The sequence below is a fragment of the Cucurbita pepo genome, chromosome 9, assembly GCF_057944985.1.
Source record: "Cucurbita pepo subsp. pepo isolate OVF chromosome 9, ASM5794498v1, whole genome shotgun sequence".
NCBI lineage: Eukaryota > Viridiplantae > Streptophyta > Magnoliopsida > Cucurbitales > Cucurbitaceae > Cucurbita > Cucurbita pepo.
The window spans coordinates 12,021,617-12,047,296 of NC_141806.1; the positions used below are offsets into that span (position 1 = coordinate 12,021,617).

The window sequence follows — 25,680 nt, forward strand, 5'->3', positions numbered from 1 at the left end:
AATACATCGAGTCATGGTATGGCATCACCAAGCATCAATTAGACTTGAGTTTTTGGTTAGTACCCATGTCTCGATAGCTATTGCAATGCCTTCAATAAGCTCCTTTCGAATGTTTTAAAGTTCTTTTGATCCAACAAAGGGTCCAAACATAAAAATTCCGAATCAATGTTAAAGTTTGTAGGCCGTAAGGAGACTTTGAAGATCCTTAACCTAGTGTAGAGACAAATTAACTAAAGTTATAATTGAGTGAAAATACATGTACATGCATTGTTAAGGCCCGAAATGAAGCTTAGTTTCCATCGTTAATACATGTACATGTACTAATTTGTGTTCCCTAAAAACTAACCAAAATGGAATTTGTGTTCCCTAAAAACTAACCAAAATGGAATGCAAACATAACTTGTTTGAAGAAAAAGAAACTTGCATACACAAGAACCCAAAAGGGGTTTATGAACGTAGTCTATCTCTTCAAAAGACGAACTTCATCCCACACATACATTTCTTACTTTTCTTAGAGTAAAATACTTCCTAAAAAAAATTGACAACGATGAACTCGAATAAATGAACGTAGTCTATCTCTTCAAAAGACGAACTTCATCCCACACATATACATTTCTTACTTTTCTTAGAGTAAAATACTTCTTAAAAAAAATTGACAACGATGAACTCGAACAAATAAACGTAGTCTGTCTCTTCAAAAGACGAACTTCATCCCACACATACACATTTCTTACTTTTCTTAGAGTAAAATACTTCTTCAAAAAATTTGACAACGATGAACTCGAACAAATAGACGTAGTCTGTCTCTTCAAAAGACAAACTTCATCCCACACATACACATTTCTTACTTTTCTTAGAGTAAAATACTTCAAAAATTTGACAACGATGAACTCGAATAAATGAATGTAGTATATCACTTCAAAAAACAAACTTCATCCCACACATTTACGTTTCTTGGTTTCAGAACATTTCACGAACATTCTTCCATCAAATTCCAGATTCAAAACTAAATTTTTAGTCTGGATGTGAATATTGCCTTTCAGTAATAAAGGTTAGCACATCCATTTTATCCCCTAAGGCAAAGAATATCACTTTCTTAGCTTGTGCAGCAGCAGAATGTACCATTTCAAAAGAGAAGACTTACAAATGTTGGCAAAGAAAGTATTCCCATATCCTTCTTTTGCCTTGAACATGAAGCATTATCCTAACACTTTACAACTCCAAAGAACCCTTTGAACACAGCAGCCTTTGCAAGTAAAGAACCTGAACCTTCCTTTTCATCCCCATTTATAAGCCCATCTCTGCCTCCTTACTTCCACATTACATTACAAGTTTTGGGTCTTTTTGTTCTGTTCTTCCTCTTTCACTCAGCTTTTTCTTTCTGATTTCACTGCTCAAATGGCTAATTCACAGATGAAATCCATTGCCACTGTGCTTCTGTTGCTTAACTTCTGCATGTATGTTATTATTTTGGGCATTGGAGGGTGGGCCATGAACAGAGCAATTGATCATGGCTTCATCATTGGTATTATCCAAGTTCTTGATTAGTCTCCTTTGTTTGTTTCATCTAGTTCCATATTTTGAATGTCTCGAACGGATTATCGAGATGAAAACTTCGATACTACGATCATATCACGGATGGAAATGGAAAAGTGATATGAACTTCGACACTATGTGTGAGATCCTACATTGGTTGGGGAGGAGAACGAAACATTCTTTATAAGGGTGTGGAAACCTCTCCCTAGCAAACGTGTTTTAGAAACCTTGAGGGAAAGTCCGAAGGAAAAGCCTAAAGAAGACAATATTGTTAGGAATCACAACTCTCCATAATTGTATGATATTGTCCACTTGAGCATAAGCTCGCATGGCTTTGCTTTGGGCTTCCACAAAAGGTCTCGTACCAATGGAGGTGTATTCATTTACTTATAAACCCATGATCATTCTCTAAATTAGCCAATGTGGGACTCACTCCCAACAATCCTCAACAAGTATCTGCTAGCGGTGGGCTTGGGCTGTTACAAATGTTATCAAAACCTGGTACCGAGCGATGTGCCAGCGAGAATGCTGGCTCCCAAGGGGGGTGGATTGTGAGATCCCATATCAGTTGGAGAGAGGAACGGAGCATTCCTTATAAGGGTGTGAAAACCTCTACCTAGCAGATACGTTTTAAAAACCTTGAGAGAAAGCCTAAAGAGGACAATATCTACTAGCGCTGGGCTTAGGCTGTTACACTATGTGTTACACTATGTCCATGTCATGTTGTCATTTTTTTGTTTTTGGTTCATTTTGAACATGTTTCTATGTTGCAGCTTGCTGATGGGTGAGAATTTTGCAGGTCCTGGGCTTAAACTTCCAGCACATTTTTCACCAATTTACTTCCCCATAGGGAATGCAGCCACTGGTTTCTTTGTGATATTTGCTTTGTTAGCTGCTGTGTTTGGAGCTGCCTCAGCAATCTCAGGACTTAACCATATTCGGTCATGGAGTGCTGAAAGCTTCGGTGCTGCATCCTCTGCTGCTGTTTTTGCTTGGACTCTCACTCTCCTTGCCATGGGGTATGCATTCCCATCTAATTCTTTAAGAGGTTTATCTAAAAGATCCGCAATATACCTAGGAAGACGTTTCAAATACTACACATGGATTACCGGATATGTTAGTTTAATATTAGCCCATTTGATATCTCCGTATCCAAGAATCAACAAACCCGACTCTGCATTGTTCACAAAATTTTGAATCTTCTTTTTTATCTCCGATTACCCGATAATTTTCACAAGCACACGTCCTGCTTTTTATAGGCCCGAAAATTCTTTCACAAAATAATCCATCTTTTTCAGGTTTAAAGTTTTACTAAAAAGTTCGCATCGTTCTTGTAACGGTTCATGCATTAAAACTTATCTTTTTTAGTTCAACATGTGAGAGGATAGGATTCAAACTATTGACTTCATGTTCGAGAATGTGTCTTAGTATGTTGAGTTAAGTTAACGATGACCCATTTTAGAATCTCGACAAAGTTTTTCGTACGTGTTTTCGTTTTGTTATTACATGAAAAGGAAAATAAGAAAAGAGGAGCATAACTTGCTTTGAAAGTTTTGACTGGACTTTGAGGCTTTGTTATTTATGCAGCTTTGCTTGGAAAGAGATTCAACTGGATCTCAGAAACTCAAGACTGGTGAGGAAAATAAAGATTTCTTTTCCCAGCTGCAATTTATCATCACAAATCTAATCTAAAACAGTTCCAATTCAAACTATATTGATACGACAAGATTTTGTTTGTGTTTTCATTTGTTGCAGGTAACAATGGAAGCCTTCTTCATTATTCTCTCAGCTACACAGCTTGTTTACATTATGGCCATCCATGGTGCTGTGACCAAAAGATGAGAGCTGAATGCTTTAACATTTGTTTGATTCATTGCCCATTTTCAATTGTCTTTGGTGTTGTTTTCTTTTGTTGTAATTAACCATCTCTGTAAACCTTGCAAACATGCAAGGAGCTTAGTTTAGAAGATTATTCTTTTTGTGGTTTGTTGTGGTGATTTTATTTGTATAAATGTTGACAATAAACTTGGTTTGATGTTTGATTTAAAAGCTTCAGTCTTCCTCTCTCACACTTTTTGTTTGTAGGATGGATAATTCAAAGAACACAAGAAACCGATCAAAGGTTATGATAATCTAACAACATTTTCGGTGAAAATAGATTCTACCATCAAATGCCAACTTGAATATCGCTCTACTGGTTAAGACATAGCCTAAAACTAAAGGTTAAGGATTCAGATTGCGACCACCTAAAATGAAAGGTGTAATGTGGATATTCTTAAGGAGAATACAAAGCAGAATCAATTATTATCTTTACGAGGAAGAAGCTTAAGTTTGGTAATGTAACAGCCCAAGTCCACCACTAGCAAACATTGTCCTCTTTGGACTTTTCCTTTTGGGCTTCCCTTCAAGATTTTTAAAACGCGTCTGCTAGGGAAAGGTTTCCACACCCTTATAAGAATGTTTTGTTCTCCTCCCCCACCGATGTGGGATCTCACAAGTAATCTTTATTAGAATCTTCGGACCAATATATATGTAGCCATATCTTCATCCTGCTTATTGAAACACACGTCTGAGTACCAATTGTGTTGACTAGGAAATAGGACAAACAAGAACCATAGTTGTGAGATCCCACATCGGATGAAAACCTCTTCCTAGCAGACGCGTTTTAAAAACCTTGAGGGAAAGTCCGAAAGTGAAAACCCAAAAGGACAATATCTGCTAGCAGTGGGTTTGGGCCATTACAATAGCTATAGCTAATCTATTCCTTTCTTTTCAGTTTGAGGATAGGATACGATCTAAAAGGCAACGGGTTTGATAGGCCTTAAGTGCAAATTGTACTTGAAATGGAAAGGAAGGATGATGGCATAGTTGCAGCAGGTAGGATGGAGATGGAAATGACCGTTACATGATTTACGGGGCCTAAAATTTAGTTGGTACGGATTCGGTATAGTGAGGATAGTTAGGAAGGATAAGTAGGAGGGGCCAAGATGGAAGGGATTGAAGTGAGGAGAGTTGAGGGAGTCTTTTGGACTACCAGTTGTCGAGAAGCTAAAGTATTATAGTTTTCCTTATTTTCAATGAGAATATCCATTGAAGACCAAACACATTCATCACAAAGCCAGCAGATCATGATAGCTCATGGAGCTTGAAAATAAACAACTATAATGCTGAGATAAAGCATCAGTGTAGTGGTGGATGCCACCTGACAGACAAAACAAATGCGAGTTTTTGTAACTCGTCTATATACGCTTCCTTCATACTGAAAGTAAAGTAAACTGAACTAGTTTACATGATCATACAAGTAATATAGAGAAAATATAGTAAGCTAAGCTGCCTGGTAATGATGAAATTGCCATTGACATAGATCTTAGCTTAGGAAGTCGAGAATCACATCACAACTATAAATGTTTAGAGATATACCAGAAGTTTCAAACTTATCAAAAGGCTTGCTTCTTAGATGAATTTCATCAGTGCACTGGAACTCTCCCTGGCTGTCTGCTTCTATATTAAAGGTTTTAAATGATGTCAGTTTCAGCTTACAATATCAAAAAAATAAATATTGGCACAACAATATAAAAAGCTTATAAAGTGACATTAAATGAGTAAACAAAACGATTCTATATTACAGAAAGAGAGAAGCCCAGATGGGGAATGTAACTGATAGAGCACCAAACATTGACAATCAATGCTGTCAATCAAGACCATTTGACTGTGAAATCGGCTACAGCGATTTCTCCATGAATCTTTCAACGACCATTTGGATCCTGTTGCTAATTGAAATTGACTTATTTTCTTAATTTAAACACGATCCTTTGTATATATAAGTGTATTATTGTTTGGACAGTTATCTGTTAACACTATTGAAAATTACTCTATGAAATTTCTCTTCATATCTGAAGCTCTTTAGTAACCAACCCAACCCCAGTGCCACTTGGGCAAATGTTATGATACAGATGATATGCCTTAAAGAAATCTATCAGGTAGTTGGTTTAAAAGACTAGACAAGATAATAACGGGCAACTACGAATAGAAAATGATGAAAAGAAAATGGTCGGCCATTCAAGCTTTCTGTCGGCCTCAAAATGATATTGACATATTAAGGCCATTCAACCGTAAGATGCAGAAAGACTCAAAATCAAACAAATATGTCGAGAGATAAATTATCGATGAAATTTGCATAGGAACAAAACTTCGTTTCATATAAAGGGGAATAAAGAATCTCTTGGCCTCTAAAACAGAGCAATTTGCCAAAAAGCTATCTATCCACATTCGCAATGCACATACACTCAAAATTTTTGGACAACGATTCTTAATATATTCAGATGGCATCTCACATTTCCTAGGGAGGTAAAGGATTTTTTGGATATGGCCTTAACGTACCACCCTTTCAAGAACGCAAAAGCCCTATTATGGAAAAACCTCATCTTGGCTTTCTTATGGAATCTGTGGAAAGAAAGAAATCAGAGAACATTTGCAGAAACGACATAGACCTACACAAAACTTTTCGACAATGTTGTTTACCAAGCTATATCTTGGTGTAAACTGTCTAATATTTTTACTTCCTACCGTTATACCTCCCTCATTGCAAATTGGGAAGGTCTTTTGTAAACATCATGGATTAGACCTCCCTCTTGTAAATTTCACTCATCCAAATTGTCTCTTATAAAAAAAAATATATATATAATAATAATAATAATTAAAAAATAATAATAATAATAAAAAAAAAAAAAAGTATCCAGTTAGTACTCATGAGAAGCTATTAAAATTACAAAAATTCCTATCAAAATAACTCCAAAGGGAAGGAATGAAACTCAGCCACATGAACTCAGAAACATCTGTAATGAAACAGTAACATTAATGCAAAGCATTGATAACTAAATGCTGGCAGTTTCGACACATCACATGCAGTTGTTACATTATAGATAAGTAATTCTTCAAAAGAACAAACCTGAATTCATCAATTGATGCCTTTCAGCAAATCAAACAATCCACAACAACTGAATATAGAAGTCTTTTGGGCCATTATTGGAGCTGAAGCTAAGGTCTACACAAATGACGAAGCATAGTTACATACATTTTATTGGGACTCGAAACAAAGCACAACTGATAAAATAACTTAGCCATACCTTGTTTTTAGAGCACAATGGAATCTCAGAATCCTTAGTAACAGCATCGTCTTTACTAGCTCCAAATGAAGGAGAATCTGATGGAAAACGTGTCTTGCCTTCCAGATATCTGGACCCTTGTTTCATCATACTTGAAGACATCTGATCATTCTCCATTGTTACAGCTAAAACTTTGTCCTTATTTTCTTTTGGTACTGAATTAAGATTAGTAAATGATGAAACTCGAGTTCCAGCGCATTGGTTGGACAACAAAGTATTTGCATCTTCCTTCAACCCAGATGTCACAGTATCAGAAACCACTAGATTCTCACCAGCTTCAACTTTCGCGCAGCAAATTTTCTCTGTAGATACAGGAACCTTAGATTTAACCGAATCAGCAACCCGAGTTTCAACCAATGAGTTGATGCACTCCCCAACTGATGCAGATTCATTTATCCCAATGGTTTTGAGCGAAGATTTACGTGGTATATCATCACGAACATTTTCTGTATAAGATGACGCATAGGCTTCAGTTTTCTTATCATCAATATTACACTCCTCAGCTGAACTGCTACTTGAGTTCTTATCATCCCATTCATCAAATTTCTTCCCAGGTTCGATGTACTCGCTGCTGATGCTTTGACGAGCATTATTCTCCGCTGAAGTTAATTCCTTCTCAACTTCAACAGCACCATTGCCATCAAATCCCAACTCATGGATAGTTCCTTTGTTTCCTTTAATTCCTTCTACGTCCAAAGATTTGTCTTCATCCACAGCAGACAAAACAGGTGATGCATTCGAATCATTCTTCACCAATTTCTCATTGTTCCCATCAACCTGATCGTAACACTTGTAATGATCATAAGTAGCATTGACCTCCAAACTCTCGGAGCTTCTCCCATTCTGACCTTTACAATCCTCGTCTCCTGCTAAAGTTTTTTTCAATCAGAAGCTACAATCTTAATAATACAGAGAGGGAAGTAAATCCATCCCCCCAAGCACAAAAAGCCAACGTCTAAAATAGATATCTAACGGGCCAATTTGACAACAACCAGATGAATCATCAATAAGGTTAAAGATTTTAGTTCAAGTAGAAAGTAAGTACAGATGAGTTTTAAGGGATAGCAAAAACTTCACTTGACCAAATCACAAGCATCAAAGAAAAAACGCAATTCACATCAGCCGTTTTTCACGGATGAAGAGCAACTCGATCGCAATGGATCAACCAAAGAAATACAAGATGAACAAATCAAGAAACATACATGAATCCAAACTAGATAAATCAACGAACAAGAACAAAAAAAAAAAATGCAGATGAAAGACAATTATAAACACTTGATCGAAGTAAGGTATACAACTGTAGATAGATTCCAAAGGATCATTAAAAAAAAAAAAAAAAAAAAAAAGGAGGTAACAGTCCTAAACAACAACAATTATAGATAGTTGTCGAACAATTACTCGATGAATTGATTTTCGCTTCCTGTTCCTTCTTTTTCCTGGCTGCTTTTCGCTTCTTCACACCCGACGGCATAATTGGCCTCTACTCAAGACTGAATCCTTTACGCAACCCGCCTGTGGGCTCTATGCAACAAAAATTCTCGCTCCGTGTCACTGCAGTTGTGGAGAGAATCCTGTGGAAGTAGGGCAAGAGAAGGGAAATGGGAGGAAGAAGGAAGAGGAATTTCAATGGGGGATTCGTCAAAACTCCATTAGCGGAAAGAAAGTGTGTTTATAAAGCGAAAAAATGAGGTTGGTTTGGTCTGGTTGGTTCCATTCCTTCTTCCTCTTCGCGGCTTTGCGTTTCAAATTAAATAAATAAGACAAAATCGCTATTTATACTCACGCGCTTCCACGCAAATTCCTCAAGTTAAATTACCATTTTACCCTTATCGCTCTTTTATTATTTAAAAGATTCGTTAATTTTAAAATGTTGAAAATGTGTAATTTTAAAAATTCAATTTTTTATATTTTTTAAAAAATTGATTTTATTATGATTTATATTAAATTGCTAATTTATATCATTTTTAGTCTTTAAATTTTGTAAATTTCATATTTTAATTGGTGAATTTCCAATAATAAATAATTGAAAAGTTTATAATGGTAAAAATTTAATTTATTTCCTATAAAGTTTATTTATTTTTAATTTTGGTATATAGTTTGGAAAAATCATATCTAACCTTTTATTTTTTAATTATTTTTAAAAAAATTAAATTTATATATAATACATGTTATATTAATAATTAAAATTTTATAAAATTCAAATATTATCTATAAGTTACAACGCATTACTAACTCTTGGTTATAAATGTTAAGTATTCTAAATCTTTTTAAAAATAGAGTACGTTCCGTTAGTTTATAACCTTATTTTTGGGTTAGTCGGGCCAACCAAAAAAATATTGATCTGCACACTAAACCTATTTTTCAGAGAAAAAAATCTAACTCAACTCAACCTTTATAATGTGAGTTTAATTTGGGTTGGTCGGGATTATCGAGTCACATGAAAACTCCTAATTTAGTCACTATAATTCAAAATATTTTATTCACATCTTTATAAGAAATGTTTCGTTCTCTTCTTCAACCGATGTGGGCTTAAAACGTCTGTTAGGGTGAGCCCCTCACTTATAAGAAATGTTTCGTCCAACCGATGTGGGTCCACCGTCCGATTTCTATTTTGGATATCATTTGTAACAGCCCAAGCGTACCACTAACAGATATCGTTCGCTTTAGTTCATTACATATCGCCGTTAACCTCACGATTTTAAAACGCGTTTGCTTGGGAGAGGTTTTCACACCCTTATAAGAAACGTTTCGTTCTTCTTTCCAATCGATGTGAGATCTCATATAAATCATTTTCAAGTACAACCAACTCAGTATGAACCACTTGAAAATGTCAAAACTATGAGATCAATTTCTTAATTAATATCCTAACGAGCATTGTTACATAGAGTTACAATAATGCACAATTTATAATGCATAATTTTATTTTATGACAAACCTACCGTATGAAAAATTATTGCATAATCCTTTTGTCCCTAGCCCACGGTGAGCCAACCAGAATGCTGGGCCCACATTAGTTAGAAAGGAGAATAAAACAAAAGTTTAAAGTTACCGTGGAGTCAAAAGTTCATTTTATCCTTGTAATTATATTTTTCACAAGTACCAATGATTTTAGTTTAAGAGTCATTTTCACCCATGCAAATCAAAGGATAAGCCCTTGACAGTAAAACTTATTTCAAATTGCCTAAAATTATTATGTGAAATATTAATTTACTTAATTAATGAATTTATAATGGGAGACTAAGTATTTCGTATTGTATAGGATACTTTCTTAGTAGACATTGTCCGCTTTGCCCTGTTACGTGTCGTCATCAACTGGTGAGAGGTTTCCACACCCTTATAAGGAATGCTTTATTTCCATCTTTAACCGATGTGGGATCTCAATGTCCTTGCTGGCACACACTCCCCGGTGTTGCCTAAAATTATTATGTGAAATATTAATTTACTTAATTAATGAATTTATAATGGGAGACTAAGTATTTCGTATTGTATAGGATACTTTCTTAGTAGACATTGTCCGCTTTGCCCTGTTACGTGTCGTCATCAACTGGTGAGAGGTTTCCACACCCTTATAAGGAATGCTTTATTTCCATCTTTAACCGATGTGGGATCTCAATGTCCTTGCTGGCACACACTCCCCGGTGTCTGGCTCTATTACCATTTGTAATAGCCCAAGCCCACCGCTAGCAGATATTGTTCGTTTTGGCAGGTTACATATCGTTATCAGCCTCACGATTTTTAAAACGCATCTATTAGGGAGAGGTTTTCAGACCTTTATAAGGAAGGATTCGTTTTCCTCTCCAACTAATGTGAGATTTCACACCCTCACTCACGTGTTTACTCATGAACGATTTAGATAAAAACATTTGTAACAATTGCAAAGTGACTCGTATAAATAACGTTAGAATGTTATCATTTTGTATGTCAACTACATACTATTTAAGATTACCATAATAACCTTAGATTTAGACAATATTGAATAACGTTATACACGATATAAAAATAATTTATTTTTTACTAATAAAAAATATAAAATTATGAAAATTACGAGTGTCAGATCTCATATCGGTTGGAGAGAGAAACAAAGCATTGAGTGTGGAAACCTCTCCCTAGGAGATGTGTTTTTAAATTGTGAGATTGACGACAATACGTAATAGGCTGAAACGGACAATATCTAGAGATGGACTTGGGCGGTTACAAAGGGCGTGCCAGCGAGGACGTTGGGCCTCGAAGGGGTGGATTGTGGATCCCACATCGGCTGAAGATGAAAATAAAGCTTTCCTAATAAGGGTGAGGTTGACGGTGATACGTAACAGACCGAAACGACAATATCTGCTATGGTGGGTTTAGGTCGTTACAACGAGTTTTAGGGTACAAATCTCAACATGATTACGACACTAGAATTTACCTAACTTTTCATTCTTAAAATTACTTAATAACATTGGGACGTGTTAAAAATATAGGTTAAAAAATTCTAACCGTTCTTATGGATAGGATTCGATCGAGTTGCATGCAAGTTGGCTCGGTCGAGAAAGTAACCTAAAAGGGAATGGGACATCATGTTATTGCTATGAAGAAAAAAAAAACAAGGAAAATTATTGAATCATAGTTGCCTTTTTGAATCTTTTATATCTATCAGACGGCTAGGGAGGAGGGGACACGCTATTATTGTACGTACTGGTTCCAGCAGATCAAAGCTCAGTAGGATCAAGCTTAAGGGAGCCAGGTCCAAAGCTAGCTGGTGGAGGGCTCGCAGATCTTTGACGAGCGACGAATTACTGAGTTTTGAACTCATCGTTGCCACCGCAATTGACGTTTTTCCTGTTGAATTTAATCGTTCTTGATTCCTAAAGGTCAGACACCGGGGAATTTCGCCATGGATGCGCTCAGAAAGCAAGCTAGCAAGTTCAAGGTTCAAGTTGCAAAGCAACAGCAGGTGATTTGAGAATTATCTCGTGTTTCAGTTTCTGATCTTATTGGTTTAGTTCTAAATCTGGTTTATGGTTCAATGTTTCGTCGGTAAGAAAGATCAATGTGATTGTTGTTGTCATTTTTCTCTGTAAAGGGTTGGAAAGTAGAAGTCAATGAGTTATCTTAGCGGGACTGTTTCCTTTTCAGGATTGTTATCATCCTGTTCTAAACTTTAACTTGATTGATTTAGTTGTCCGTTGTTCTTTGTAACTGTTGTGAGATGCTGATTTTTTATTTTCCCTTTTCGATCTTCCATATTTCCCGAATGGTAATGGCAGTATCATTTGGCAGTTTTTTTAGCATAATTTTCCAGTTTAGAACTTAGAAGGAAAATTGCTGATTCCAAATCTGAAATGATTCTTTGGTTGGCGGAGTTAGATGCAGACTATTGATATGTTTCCTGATGTCCACATGTCAATGCAGTATGATTTTGAACCCTGTTTTTGGTTCTGAAAGTAAGCATATTGGATGATAGCTCAAATAATTTTCATGTGGGGAAGTTGCAACCATTGTGTGACAAATGAACCAAATTCACAAATGTTTTGCAGTCTATTTATTTGGTTATTCTCGTGAAAACTCAAAGATTTTGAAACAATGACGACTTCTTCATTATAACGTTCTTATACCTTTAATTTAGCTGGGAAAAGGACGTCTACTTTTTGGAACTCAATCATCAACTTAAGTTTCATAATTGTTATATGGAAAGAATAACAAAGAATATGAAGTCTAAAGGGATTTTTTTTTTTTTTTCTGTACTTCAGGCTGTAATAAAGCAATTTGGTGGGACCGGCTATGAGAGTTCAGATGTGATGGTGATAGATGAGGCTGAAATGCAGAGACATCAGCAACTAGAGAAACTCTATAGATCAACTCGTGCAGGAAGGGTAACATGTTATGCGCACTTTCTGAACCATGATTTATTAGTGTTCAAATTCAATTGATGCCTCTCTGTTACAAAAACATTGATATTGGTTAATTATTGGTCGTGCTATTGTGAATATATGGCATTAAGCCCATCCAAATTCCCCTTTTAAAATGATGTTAATAATAAGATGATGCTTGACCAGAATTTAAAGCGAAGATAAATAGATTTAGAGATGTGGGTTCTGTGGTGTACAATGGATTCATGTGATCCTTAGACAACTAGAGGTTTTGTTGTACAGTTGATTGGCATCCGAGTATCTTTGTTATGGCCTTATTTGGGCTTGAATGGCTTCTTAAGTTGTGTATCTAGAGGAACTTACGAGGATTGGTATATTAGTGAATGACCGTTGAACATGAGGTCACGTGTTTGATACCCATGGGAGCATCTTTGTATGATATTAGGGTATAATTGTTTCCCAAAAAAGAAAAAGGAAAAAATATGGTGGTTTTCTTATAAGAAAAAGGGAGTGTATGATGGTTTGGTGTAGTATGTTTTTAGATCGAGATAACTTGATTAATTAGTTTGGTTCATGTTTACTTACAAACTGAACCGTGCCAATGTGGTGAGAAAGGTGGGTTTACTGCTTCTTTGTTCGCTTTTCTTTTATGAGATACAGTTTTATACTATATTAAATTGTATTTTTTTAATTAGAAACTTTGTTTCGAGTTACTTTGCGATTTAGATTTCAATGCAACCAAATGTGGTAAGCCTAGAGTTAAACTTTTTCCTACTTGAGTGATTACACATGTGCGATCCACTTTCTCCCTTCCTCTTTATTTTCGTAGTTTGTGTCCTTAGTAAGATGATTTGATTAGGGAAAATAGAGGAATTCAATGGAGGATTTGTACATTGTATCAGTGTTTCACCAATCCAATTTTCTCCCATGAAGAAATTTTATCCTGAAAACTTTAGTATTTGTTTAAATCAGTCTACTTCAAGTTAATCATTGTTAGATGATCTCAATTGTGACACATGAAACTTTGTCGATTTTTAATATTTCAAATGTGTTTAATTGAAATCATTTTTCATGAGAGAAGTGTTAGGATAAGTTACAAATGTTAAACGTGTTTAGGGTTTTTTTTTTTTTTTTGTTGTTCGGAAGCTTTGGTTTAAATATTTGGATGTGACAGTTATAATTTCAATTATCTAGAATGAGTGGATCTCGACATATCGTGAGGATTTATTTTCTATACAATTTGCAACATTATCATGAATTGTCTGCTTCCGTCTTAATTGATTTTGTTCCACGTCCTATTCATTTCTTTCTGTAGGAATTCCAAAAGGATATTGTTAAAGCAGGAGAAGTATTCACAGCCATAGGCTATAGGCATATTGAGACAGGTGAAAATTCTGCAATGACGTTATGATTGGACTTTACATCATGCGGTAGAGATAATTTACCGTGTAAAATACAAGGCTTGACCTAATGGCCATACTTATGTTTGAAAACTGTATTAACTCAACTTTATCAAAATTGGCTTTCATGGTTTCCTTCATGTTTATAATCCCCGTGTCTGTCAGGTAACAAGTTATCTGAGGATTGTTGCAACTATGGAGCTAATAATAACAATGAAAACATATTAGCAAAAGCTTCATCTATATATGGCGATGCTCGCAAGCATGTGGAAAAGGAACAGGAGGACTTGATCAAGCTTTTATCTTCACAGGTTGGTGTGACTGCCGATTAATATTTTGTTTTCATCATTGCATTTATATAGAAACTTAACATCTTGAATGAGTTCGATGTTTTTTTTTTCTTTGCCTGAGCTGGCGAGTTGAGGATGATAATAGAATTTTAGTGATCATATTGTCTTCTTTTTGTCTATTCCACTTAAGTTGCGCTCTCGAGCTAATAGAAATGGAACCATTTGAAAATGGTTAGAAACATCCATCATGACCTTATGTCGACTTTAGCAAATCTTTTAAACCATTTCACCATATACGTGATTTTAGTTTATTAGCTGAATGAAAAGTTATAACTCGGTGAAATTTGTGGCTTTCTGTTGGTGTACCATTTCCATGCTTCTTTTTTCTTTTATTTGTTTTAGGCAACTGGAGCAGTTTATTAAGCTCCTATGACTCCTCAGATGGATCTCTTTTCCACCATTTTTTTTTTTTTGTAAATTTTCTTGTCTTTTGCAATAACAAATTTGTTCCTTCCTAGTTTTTATTTATTTAAATATTTTTATATTAAAAAAAAAAAAACTTAGAATATCGAAGCCATTAGGGATACTACTTGGTGAATTATTTCTTGGGGATTGTTTTTGTTTTTTTTGTTTTTTTTTTTTTTTTTTTTTTGGTGTAAATTTTCTTGTCTTTTGCAATAACAAAGTTGCTCTCTTGGTGAATTATCGAAGGCATTAAGGATACTACTTAGTGGACTGTTCCTTCTCAGTTTATTAAGGAAACCTACTTGGTGAATTATTTTGGCCCACTCCTTATCAATGGCATTAAGGATACCTTCCGCTAGAAATCTATCTATCTATCTATCTAAGTTGGAAAACCATGCCCCAAAACGGTATTTATTAAGAATATTGAAAGAATGCACATCAGCACATGAGCAAACAAAAAAAGAATCAGCCCACCACACTTGATGCCTGAACAAAGAAACAAAAATTATCCAATTATCTCTCAAACCAAAAATGTCCATAAAATTTCTGGAAAGGTTGCCTTTTCTAGGGAGGTTATTCTGACAAACGGGTATTTGTGCAGTTTTATGGAGTTTGTGGGGAGAGCAATAATAGAACCTTTAGAAGGTTTGATAGGGATTTTGCTGTTGTTTGGTCCCTAGGTTTTATGTCTCTTTATCAGTTTCAATGAAGATGTTTTTTCATAATTATCTGTCATGTCTCATTTTACTGAAAATGAGTCTTGGTTTTTTAGGGTAAATTAATAAAAATACCCTTGAATTTTTGTACCTTGCCTCAAAAATACTCTTGAGCTCTCTAAAGTTTCAAAAATACCCTTGAGCTCTCAAAAGCTTCAATAATACCCTTGAACTTTTAAAAAAGTTAAAAAATACTATTACAGTTAGTTTTGGATGGAAATCACCCATATTTTATTTCAAAAATACTCTCGAACTTTCAAAAGTTTCATTTATACCCTTAAAAATAAAAAAAAAGGTTAAAAATACTCTTAAACTTTCAAATTTTCGTCAATATTCTTGATCTTTTTTTAAAAAGTTAAAAAGATATGGTTACTATTAGTATATGGATGAAAATGTTAGTTTCATGCTTAAAAAATGCATGAACATTCAAAAGTAGCGTTAATACTTTTAACTTTTTGAACAAAAATTTAAAAAAGTTCTTGCTGTTGGTGTATAGATGAAAACCATTTAATTACACCCCCACAGATCATCTCCCTCTTTTATTTCTATCTCTATGCCCTATTCAACTATGGCTCAACAATTCCTCATATTTGTCATCTCTTTTCCCTTGCTTCTCGAATACCCTCTAATTTTCTTTCGTTTCTCAATCTCTAAAATCCTTCATTCTTGTTTTTTTTTTTTTTTTTAAATATCAGAACTTTAAACAAAAAGGAGAAGTTCTCTCATGTATGAGCATTTCAAAACATAAATATAAGAACTTAAACAACCAAATGGAGTTGAAAGAACCAACTTGAAAACAAATTGGCTAATGCTCAAGAGTTCCTCATTTTTATTCAAAATTCTAGTATTAAAGGAGACAGAGAGAGAAAAAAAAAAAAGAAGAGAGGAGATATGTGAAAATCTTTAGAGATTGAGGAAAGAAAGAAAGTTATTTAAGAAGCGATGGAAAAAGATGAGAAATGAGGAATTGTTAGGTCATAGGTTAAAGCAGAGAAGAGAAAGGAAATTGAAAAGGGAGATGATATGTGAGGCGTAGATAAATGGTTTCCGTCTATATACTAACACTATAAACTTTTTTAAACTTATTTTAAAAGATTAAGGGTATTAGTGTTACTTTTAAAATTTCATGGGTATTGGTACTAATAGTTTTCTTAATATATTAACGGTAAGGGTATTTTTTTAACCTTTTAAAAAGGTTCAAGGTTATTAATGAAACTTTTGAAAATTCAAGAGTATTTTTTAATTTTTTAAATTATTTTAAGGAGAGTATTTTTTTAATTTTTTAAATTATTTAATGAAACTTTTGACATTTGAAAGGAATTTTTGAAACAAAGTATTAGATTGGAAGAAATTGTGTTTTTAAATCTTTTTTGAAGTTTAAGATTATTATTGGAAAATTTGAAAGTTAAAGGGTATTTTTGAGAGAAAATATAAACTTCAGAAATATATTTATTAATTTTGCCTTTTTTTTTTTTTTTTTTTTTTTTGTCTTTGTACTCTTTCATTTTTTCTCATTGAAAGTTTAGTTCTTCTTTCTCACGAGTTTCATTAAATTGGAAAGGAGTATCTTAGTTTTTCTTGTCATTTTGTGCGCGTATGCTCTCTCTCTCTCTCTTCACGTACATCTTTTAGTTCTACCTTTAACTTGAGTTAATTGTAGTTAATTTTTTTTCCTCTCTCTTATTTTTTATTTTGATTTGACGACTCCTTTTGTAACATTCTTCTTTTGTTGATCAACATAGATTGGAAGCCTTTTGTGTGATTCCTCCTCTTTTGGCTTAGCAACTCCTCATCCCTTTGACATTTAGATTGTTCTTCGTTTTTGTTAGTATATTTGCCTGATGTTTCTCATCAATTTTCTTTTATTGATGTAAATGAAATTGTCATGGTTTGCACTGACTTTTTTCCCTCTCTGGTGTATGTTTTTGTAATAATTAACAATTAATTTAACATGAAACTTGTTGATTTTTCAGATTTTAGATCCCTTGAGGGCAATGATTACTGGTCCTCCTCTAGAAGATGCTCGAAATCTTGCTCAACGTTATAGCCGAATGAGACAGGAAGCAGAATCACTGGTACTAAAAATTTCATCTTATTCATCAACTGTATGCAGTAGCAAATCTTGTTTTTTATTTTACTTTATTTTATTATTATTATTTTTTTTATAATTGTTTCTTTTCCCAATAGACCGTCATGTTTGGCTGTTTCTTGTGTTTGTAAATTTGTAAGTTTGTAAATTGTATTGCCTTCTCAATTTCTATTCAGGCAGCAGAGATTTCCAGAAGACGAGCACGTGTTAGGGAATTCTCTAACCCCGAAAATGTTGCAAAGTTACATGCTTCAGAAGCAAAGATGCAGGAACTAAAAGCAAACATGGCAGTTCTTGGGAAGGAAGCTTCAGCTGCATTAGCCGCTGTTGAAGCACAGCAGCAGAGACTTACTTTGCAGAGGCTAGTTGCTATGGTGGGTATGAACTTGGTTTTAATTGGCTAAAATACAATGTAAAGCATGTAGTAGTTAGTTAATACTTGCTAGTTTAATGGTTGGAATGCTGCGATGAGTTTGATATCCATTATGATGCTGTTCTTATTAAGGTTGAAGGTGAAAAGACATACCATCTTAGAGTAGCTGCTATCCTCGGGGAGGTCGAAACAGAGGTTAGTCTCTCGTGATATTTTTGCAACATCGACCACCCTAACTAATTTTATGCTTTTTTTTTTTTTTTTTTTTTTTGTTATTTTGTTCAGATGGTCACGGAGAAACAAAGAAAAGAGTCCGCTCCTCCTTTGATCTCATCAGAAAATCACCCAGAGAAATCATCATTCTTTTTGGCTGAAGTACGCTTTTCACTGGTCATTAGTATTCATAAGAACAAATATATACTAACAGTTCCACTGTTTATTTTATTTTGAACTACTCTTTCTATCTTCTACCATCTTCTACCATGCACAAGAAACACGATTTGTTTTTGGGTCCTGTGTGTTGAGGATTGTTGGGAGGGAGTCCCACATTGGCTAATTTAGGGAATGATCATGGGTTTATAAGTAAGGAATATTGGTATGAGACCTTTTCGGAAAGCCCAAAGCAAAGCCATGAGAGCTTATGCTCAAAGTGGACAATATCATACAATTATGGAGAGTCGTGATTCCTAACGTGGTATCAGAGCCATGCCCTTAACGTGGCCATGCCAATAGAATCCTCAAATGTCGAACAAAGAAGTTGTGAGCCTCGAAGGTGTAGTCAAAAGTGACTCAAGTGTCGACCAAAGGGTGTACTTTGTTCGAGGACTCCAGAGAAGGAGTTGAGTTTTGATTAAGGGGAGGCTGTTCGAGGGCTCCATAGGCCTCAGGGAAGGCTCTATAGTGTACTTTGTTTGAGGGGAGAATTGTTGAGGATTATAATTTAGGGAATGATCATGGGTTTATAAGTAAGCAATACATCTCCATTGGTACGAAGTCTTTTGGGAAGCCCAAAACAAAGGCGTGAGAGCTTATGCTCAAAGTGGACAATATCATACCATTGTAGAGAGTCGTGATTCCTAATACTGTGCAGTGTCAATACTTTACCCCATTTTGGCGCCGAACACAATTTGTTTGTTGGTTCTTGAATTGTCCATAAGCCTTTCCAGGTTACTAGTTTACAGCCACTAAGAGGATGATTTAAGTTATTCTTGGGAGGGAAATTTGAATGTTAACCCATGCTGACTAGCGAATAAATTATCTTTGGGATCATCAGATCTGTAAAAACTGGATTGTCTCAAGTTATTGTGGTGTACTTTCTTTCATTCGTTAGCTCTTTCAGCTGCCTGCTAAGTCCCGATTACTTCTTCAACTTTTATAGAGAAAAATAGAAATAAGCAAGCCGAGTCGATGTTTAAGGAACAAGAATAATTCTGGATACGCTTGTAGCTCCGAACGAGTGAGATTGGTCCCACATGTAGTCTGCAGTGGTCTATTTGGTGACAAGTCTGGTGGATATATAACTAAATATTTTGCAATATCCATGATCTGTCCTTTTGTGCTGGTTAATCAAATTTATGTAATAATTGGTTCGCTTGCAGTCGACATCGCTAAACCTTTTGCTCTCATTTTCCTTGATATAACCTCATTCTTTTTCTCTGAACGGCTACTTAGATATGCAGTTCTATTAATTGTTCATAATTTATAAATCTCTTTTAATTTGTGTAGGCGGTGCATTCTTTTAGCGCTGCATCAGAGAAGGAACTGAGCTTGTCAGTTGGTGACTACGTTGTTGTGCGGAAGGTACTTTTTATCTCCTTGTGACAATTTTTTCAATTATTTGTTTCAAGTACGCATGTTGCAAATTTGGACGCCTAGGGAATATCATAAACTGTGACTAGAAAGATTAATAAAAGAGAGACATAATTGTTTGTTTTCAAGTTGTTTTTCATGGATTGATGGGTAAACTGAATAGATAGGCTCTTGAATATTTCATGTGACATTCCACGGGGGAGGAGAACGAAACACCCTTTATAAGGGTGTGGAAACCTCTTCCTAGCGGACGCCTTTTAAAAAATCTTGAGGGGAAACCCAAAATGGAAATCCCAAATAGGACAATATCTGCTAGCGTTGGGCCTGAACCGTTACAAATGTTATCAGAGTCAAACACCGGGCCATGTGCCAACGAGGAGGCCGTTCACCGAAGGGGTTAGACACAAGGTGGTGTACCAGCAAGGACGCTGGGCCCCGAAGGGGGTAGATTTGGTGGGGGTCCCACATCGATTGGAGAAAGGAACGAGAACGAGTGACAACGAGGACGCTGGATCTTGAAAGGGGGTGGATTGTGACATCTCACATCGGTTGATGAGGAGAACGAAATACCCAGGGTGTGGAAACCTCTCCCTAGCAAACGCGTTTTAAAAAAACTTTGAGAGGAAGCCCGAAAATGAAAGCCCAAGAGGACAATATCTGCTAGCGGAGGGTTTGGGCCGTTTTAAAACGTGTCTACTAGGGAGAGATTTCCACATTCTTATAAAGAATGCTTCGTTACCCTCTCCAACCGACGTGAAATCTCATAATCCACTCCCCTTCAGGGCCCAACGTCCTCTCTGACACTCGTTCTCCTCTCCAATCGATGTGGGATCTCACAATCCATCCCCCTTCAGGGCCCATCGTCCTCTCTGACACTCGTTCTCCTCTCCAATCGATGTGGGATTTCACAATTCATCCCCCTTCCGGGCCCAGTGTCCTCGTTGGCACTCATTCCTTTCTCCAATCAATCTCGGATTGACCCCCCTTCGGGGCTCAGCGTCCTTGCTGGCACATCGTCTGGTGTCTGGCTCGAATACCATTTGTAACAGCCCAAGCCCACCGCTAGCAGATATTGCCCTCTTCGAGCTTTCCCTTTTGGGCTTCCCTCAAGGTTTTAAAACGCGTCTACTAGGAAGAGGTTTCCACACACCTATAAAAAATATTTCGTCCCTTTCTCCAACTGACATGGGATCTCATAATCCATCCCCATTCGAGGCCCGACTCTGGCACTTGTTCCCTTCTTCAATCGACGTGAGATCTCTTAACATTCTTGTAATTTTGAAGATGAAAAGAAGTCTTGAGCACTCAACTTATTCCATGTCTCCAGTTTTTTATGCTATAAAGGAAAGTAAAACTCGTGGAATCTATTAAATGTTCTGTCGCTTGAAAATCAGCATATTCATGCAGGTGAGTCCTTCAGGATGGTCAGAAGGAGAATGTAAAGGTAGAGCTGGTTGGTTTCCATCATCATATGTGGAGAAACGGCAGAGGATTCCCACTATGAACACCGTTCCTGAAGCGGTTTAATCCACATCTGAGTGCATATTCCATAGTCGGCTTCATTCAGGATGGTAAGCAGTATTGACCCAATTGTTCACATATATTGGGTTTTAATATCAATTAAATTTATGTATTCTTTTCTCAACATCATGGTTTAGATGTGTACTTGTGTATAGTTATTCTTTTTTTGGAAGAGAGATGATACCATTGCATGAACTGATTAAATTAGCGACATCGATTAATGTGATCTATGGTAACTTGCTGTGTAATATGTCTATTGTTATGTGGAGACCAATAACTTAGGCACATTTAGAATTTATATTGTTTTGTTGGGTCTGTCTTGAAATGAACTGAGAGGCTCGGAGGTTCGAACCCGAGCACGTATATCATATTCTTATCCTGAAATTAGTGGTGATATAGTCATATTCAACACCATGAGAGGGAAGATTTGTATGTCTTCTTATTGATTAGGACACTTGTCGAAGTGGTGACTCAGAAACCACGTCATGGAAGCTATATTTCGAAACTCGTCATTGGTATCACCATAATACAAGGAAGTCAATAGATACATAGATAGACGAAGGAAATCATAACTATACTTTAACAATAATATACTTGGAAAAGACCGCTTATGTCGAAAGTTTTTGGTTATTGTCGAGAAATGTAGAAGTCCCACGGCTAACATACTTAGAGTGACGAACTTTCCATGTGGAGACATCTATAGGTTGGAAGCGTTTTTCTTTCTTTTTCTTTGCACTAACAAATGAAATCAATCATATTTTATATATTAGGAAAAAAAAAAAAAAAAAAACAATACAATCAATTCTTGGCGAACTCAATCTACCATGGCTATCGTAATTTAATCTCTTATAAAGTTGAATGTTCATGTAGCGTTCTTCGTTAATATTATGTAAATTTCTTCTTTCCTTTTGAGAATACAAAATACAACTTCCAATAGAAATTTCATTGGGTAACATTTGGAATCTACTAGAATATGTGCCACATGCATTTCTCTAAAGAATGTCATAGGGGATGCAGGAATGTCAGGACCATCGATCATGTCGTAGGGGATGCAAGGGAATGTCAGGGCCATCAATCATGTCATAGAGGATGTAAGGGAATGTCGGGGCCATCGACCATGTCGTAGGAGATGTAGGAACGTCAAGGCCATCGACCATGTCGCAAGGCATGCAAGAACGTCAGGGCCAGCGACCATGTGGTAAGGGATGCAGGAATGTCAGGACCATTGACCATGTGGTAAGGGATGCAGGAATTTCAAGGCTATCAAATGTCGAATCGATGGCTCCCAAACCTGGATTTCAAATCTTGAACACGAGTTAAATGTTGTAACATAGTTTTCAACAACTTATTTATGACAACAATAATGAATAAATAAATAAATAATCGAGACCCGACAAGAATTAAACAAAGAATGTAGTCTTTATCTCCATATTTGAGAAAACACTTACCTTTAAATAAAGTTCTCTCTATGGCCTAATTCAATTAACAGCCGCCAGCAGGTTAATTTTGTTATTAACTTAAATAACAAAAAATATAATAATAATAATAATAATAATAATAACAATAACGGTTACGTCCACGTCAATTGGAAAGTGCAGCCCACGCGCCACTTGCAGCAAACAACTCACACGCCGTTGGCAATTGGAGCGAGTGGGGAAAAGATACATCAAAACGCTGCGTTTTGGAAAGGGCGGGGGACTCGTTTTCAAAAGCAGACGAAATAGAGCCACCTCGGATAAGTTGAAAAACATTTTAAACAAAAAAACAACGCCATTTCCCTCTCTCTCTCTCTCTCTCTCTCTCTCTCTCTCTCTCTCTCTCTCTCTCTCTGTTGCTCTATCTGGGAAGTCGTGCTGTGGAACAAACCCCACTCTCGTCCCCTCCCCGCTGATTCTTCAAACGCCATTTTTCCTTAAACCCCCCAAAATCTCCCCACTCCCTTTGTGAAATTTAGGGTTCAAAAACATGTCCTGTCTTTTCCAAGCTCAGATCCAGTCCAGCCATGGAGTTTTCTGCTCTTTTTTTGAGTTTACTAAGCGGCGGTTTATGCCTCGAAGGTAGTTTAGTTGATTCAATCATTTTTTTTTTTCTTTAGATTGTGTGGATTTATCATGCTTTTCGGCTAATGTCCTCTGTTTGAGAGCTGGGATTTGATGATTTTGGAGGATTTGTTTGTAATTTTTGAGTTGTTTTGTTTGCGGTTTAACTGTTTGATTAAATGTCAGTGGGGTACGAACTGTTGTATGTCTTATGATTTATGCCTATCTACTGGTTTCTGGTTATATGATGATTTCTTTTATGTTTGTCATTGAGAGGAATATGGATTGCTAACAGATGGCTATGTGATTGTTTGGGAATTGGGATAAGTTTATCCACCTTAGATTGTTTGGGAATAGACTATGGATTGCTAACATAGTCTATTGAATGGAATGTTACAAGAAACTTTTACTGGATTGTCTTGTCTGGTTGTCTGCATTTAGTGTCGTGAATCTTGGAGGCTTCCTTTCTAATGGTGTTTGAGAGCACTGTGAATTTTTCTTGTTTCTTGTTAAGCCATGTGTTTCTTGGATAAGGTTGTGTTGTTTTCTACATTGGGTGAACCTGTAATTTTTTTTTCGTCGTTGATATTTGTGAGTGTTTGACCTTTGATTGCTGAGAAAACTTATGGGATATTAGATTCTAGATAGGTGGCTACCATGGATTAAACTCGTTCATTCTAAGCTCTTTATTAGTTGAAACTATGATGTTGAATCTTCTATAAGTTTTTTTTTCGTGAGATCCCATGTTGGTTGGAGAGACGAATGAAGCATTTCTTATAAGAGTGTGGAAACTTCTCCCTAGTAGACACGTTTAAAACTTTGAGGGGAAGCCCGAAGAGGACAGTATCTACTAGTGGTGGGCTTGGACTGTTATAAATGGTATCAGAGCCAAACACCGGGCAGTGTGCCAGCGAGGACGTTGAGTCTCCAAGGGGGGGGTGGATTGTAAGATCCTAGATTGGTTGGAAAGGAGAACGAAGCATTTCTTATAAGGGTGTGGAAACCTCCCTAGTAGACGCCTTTTAGAACTTGCCTTTTAGAACTTGAGGCTGAATTAGCTCACTACTGATTTCAAAAGTTTTGAGCAATTATCTAATGGTTGATATGTGCCTTTAATACTTTTAGCTTGAGAAGGACTATTTTGGTTCTTCTTTGAAATGGTTTGCTGATAAAGTCGTTATTAAGGTTTTACATAGGTTTCAAGGTATTTATGTTTCAAGCAAAACTGAAAAAATGAACTGTGAATTCTTTAGGTGAGAGGATCTCCCGTTGATTGGAGAGGGGAATAAAACATTCTTTATAAGAGTGTGGATATCTCTTCCTAGCAAACGCGTTTTAAAGTCTTGAGGGAAAGCCCGAAAGGGATAGTCCAAAAAGGACAATATATACTAGCGGTGGGCTTGGGCTTTTATAAATGGTATTAGAACCAGACACCGGACGGTGTGCCAGCAAGGACGCTGGGCACCCAAGGAGGGTGGATTGGAGAGAAGAACGAAACATTTCTTATAAGGGTGTCGAATCCTCTCCCTAGTAGACGCGTTTTAAAACCTTGAGGGAAAGCTCGAAAGAAAAATCTCAAAGAAGACAATATCTGCTAGCGGTGGACTTGTGTGTTGGTGTGAAGTGTGATAGTAGCTGGAGTGCCTTCTTCCCCATTACTACTCTCCATGCTCAATCAACTGTTTCTGTAACCTCCCTCTTTTATAAACCTCAAATTCATTATGTTCCGTTCCGTGCTAGGTTGAGATACGGAAGCCATAGCTGCCGTAAGGTTCACGAAGCTTCAAATCGCTGTTCGTGAAGGATTTGCCCGACTCGAAAGGCACCGTAGGATTTTGTGCATTGAGGTTGGGAAGAGGGAATGAAGCAACTGGTCCGCTGAGCATAGTTGTGTATGTAATACATTGATATTTTGTAAATTGATCTGATCGCTTCAAATCAATTTGGTTAGTAGATTCAATTTTCAATTTCCATATCTTCATCTTTCAGCTTTTTCTTTGTCCATTGCCTTTCAAATTGCACGGATTTGGTAAATATTAAAAATTGAGTATCATCATCATCTCGATAGTAGTTAGAAAGCTTCTCTGTCCACAACACGATCTTAAAGAGTTTTGAGTTTATTAAGCATTCGATGAGGTGCATCATCTATGAAATCGAGCATATTCATTGACATTTTGAGCTTCGATTTAAATGGGATCACTCGTCTACTTTATTAACTTAGCATAAAACTTATGTTTGTGAGTCTATGACTCGTACGGAATGGAAGTATTTATTAATCAATTTTGATCTCTAAATTTTTATGACTGAACTTCGAGTTTCATTACTTTAAATTTATATTATTATTACCATTGTAACCTTGAAATTTAAGAAATATTGCAATATTAACACACACATAGTTTTGAAATTCTAGTTTTAACTTAATTAATTA

At 36.1% G+C, this 25,680-nt stretch overlaps 3 protein-coding genes and 1 long non-coding RNA gene across 9 annotated transcripts; 3 read left to right on the forward strand and 1 right to left on the reverse strand.

Moving 5' to 3' along the window:
• The first annotated feature begins 926 nt into the window (after positions 1–926).
• Positions 927–3,585, forward strand: LOC111802161 (AWPM-19-like family protein). The gene is made up of 4 exons (XM_023686426.2): positions 927–1,525; positions 2,336–2,555; positions 3,124–3,169; positions 3,292–3,585. Exons 1-4 carry the CDS (start codon positions 1,399–1,401, stop codon positions 3,376–3,378), a joined length of 480 nt encoding a protein of 159 aa, XP_023542194.2. The 5' UTR covers positions 927–1,398; the 3' UTR covers positions 3,379–3,585.
• A 1,077-nt stretch (positions 3,586–4,662) lies between these two features.
• On the reverse strand, positions 4,663–8,447 carry LOC111802315 (uncharacterized). 4 transcript variants are annotated; one of them, XM_023686631.2, is made up of 4 exons: positions 8,100–8,447; positions 6,663–7,567; positions 6,485–6,580; positions 4,663–5,037 (listed from the first exon to the last, which is right to left on the reverse strand). In XM_023686631.2, the coding sequence occupies exons 1-3, from the start codon at positions 8,170–8,172 to the stop codon at positions 6,494–6,496; spliced, it is 1,065 nt and encodes a 354-aa protein (XP_023542399.2). In that variant the 5' UTR covers positions 8,173–8,447; the 3' UTR covers positions 4,663–5,037; positions 6,485–6,493. The 4 variants fall into 4 exon arrangements, with proteins under 4 accessions (XP_023542399.2, XP_023542398.2, XP_023542397.2 ...); XM_023686630.2 differs by having other exon boundaries at positions 4,663–5,031; positions 6,663–7,570; XM_023686629.2 differs by having other exon boundaries at positions 4,663–5,034; positions 6,663–7,570.
• A 2,925-nt stretch (positions 8,448–11,372) lies between these two features.
• On the forward strand, positions 11,373–22,595 carry LOC111801669 (SH3 domain-containing protein). Of its 3 annotated transcripts, none has more exons than XM_087127108.1 (11): positions 11,373–11,634; positions 12,431–12,553; positions 13,866–13,935; positions 14,116–14,261; positions 17,395–17,496; positions 17,687–17,884; positions 18,016–18,078; positions 18,169–18,258; positions 19,609–19,683; positions 21,100–21,263; positions 22,222–22,595. In XM_087127108.1, exons 1-10 carry the CDS (start codon positions 11,575–11,577, stop codon positions 21,217–21,219), a joined length of 1,047 nt encoding a protein of 348 aa, XP_086983234.1. In that variant the 5' UTR covers positions 11,373–11,574; the 3' UTR covers positions 21,220–21,263; positions 22,222–22,595. The 3 variants fall into 3 exon arrangements, with proteins under 3 accessions (XP_086983234.1, XP_086983233.1, XP_086983232.1); XM_087127107.1 differs by having other exon boundaries at positions 22,231–22,594; XM_087127106.1 differs by lacking the exon at positions 22,222–22,595 and having other exon boundaries at positions 11,374–11,634; positions 21,100–21,461.
• A 246-nt stretch (positions 22,596–22,841) lies between these two features.
• On the forward strand, positions 22,842–25,219 carry LOC111801671 (uncharacterized). The gene is made up of 2 exons (XR_002816166.2): positions 22,842–23,270; positions 24,993–25,219. It is a non-coding gene; the product is annotated as an uncharacterized LOC111801671 (long non-coding RNA).
• Positions 25,220–25,680: the final 461 nt, after the last annotated feature.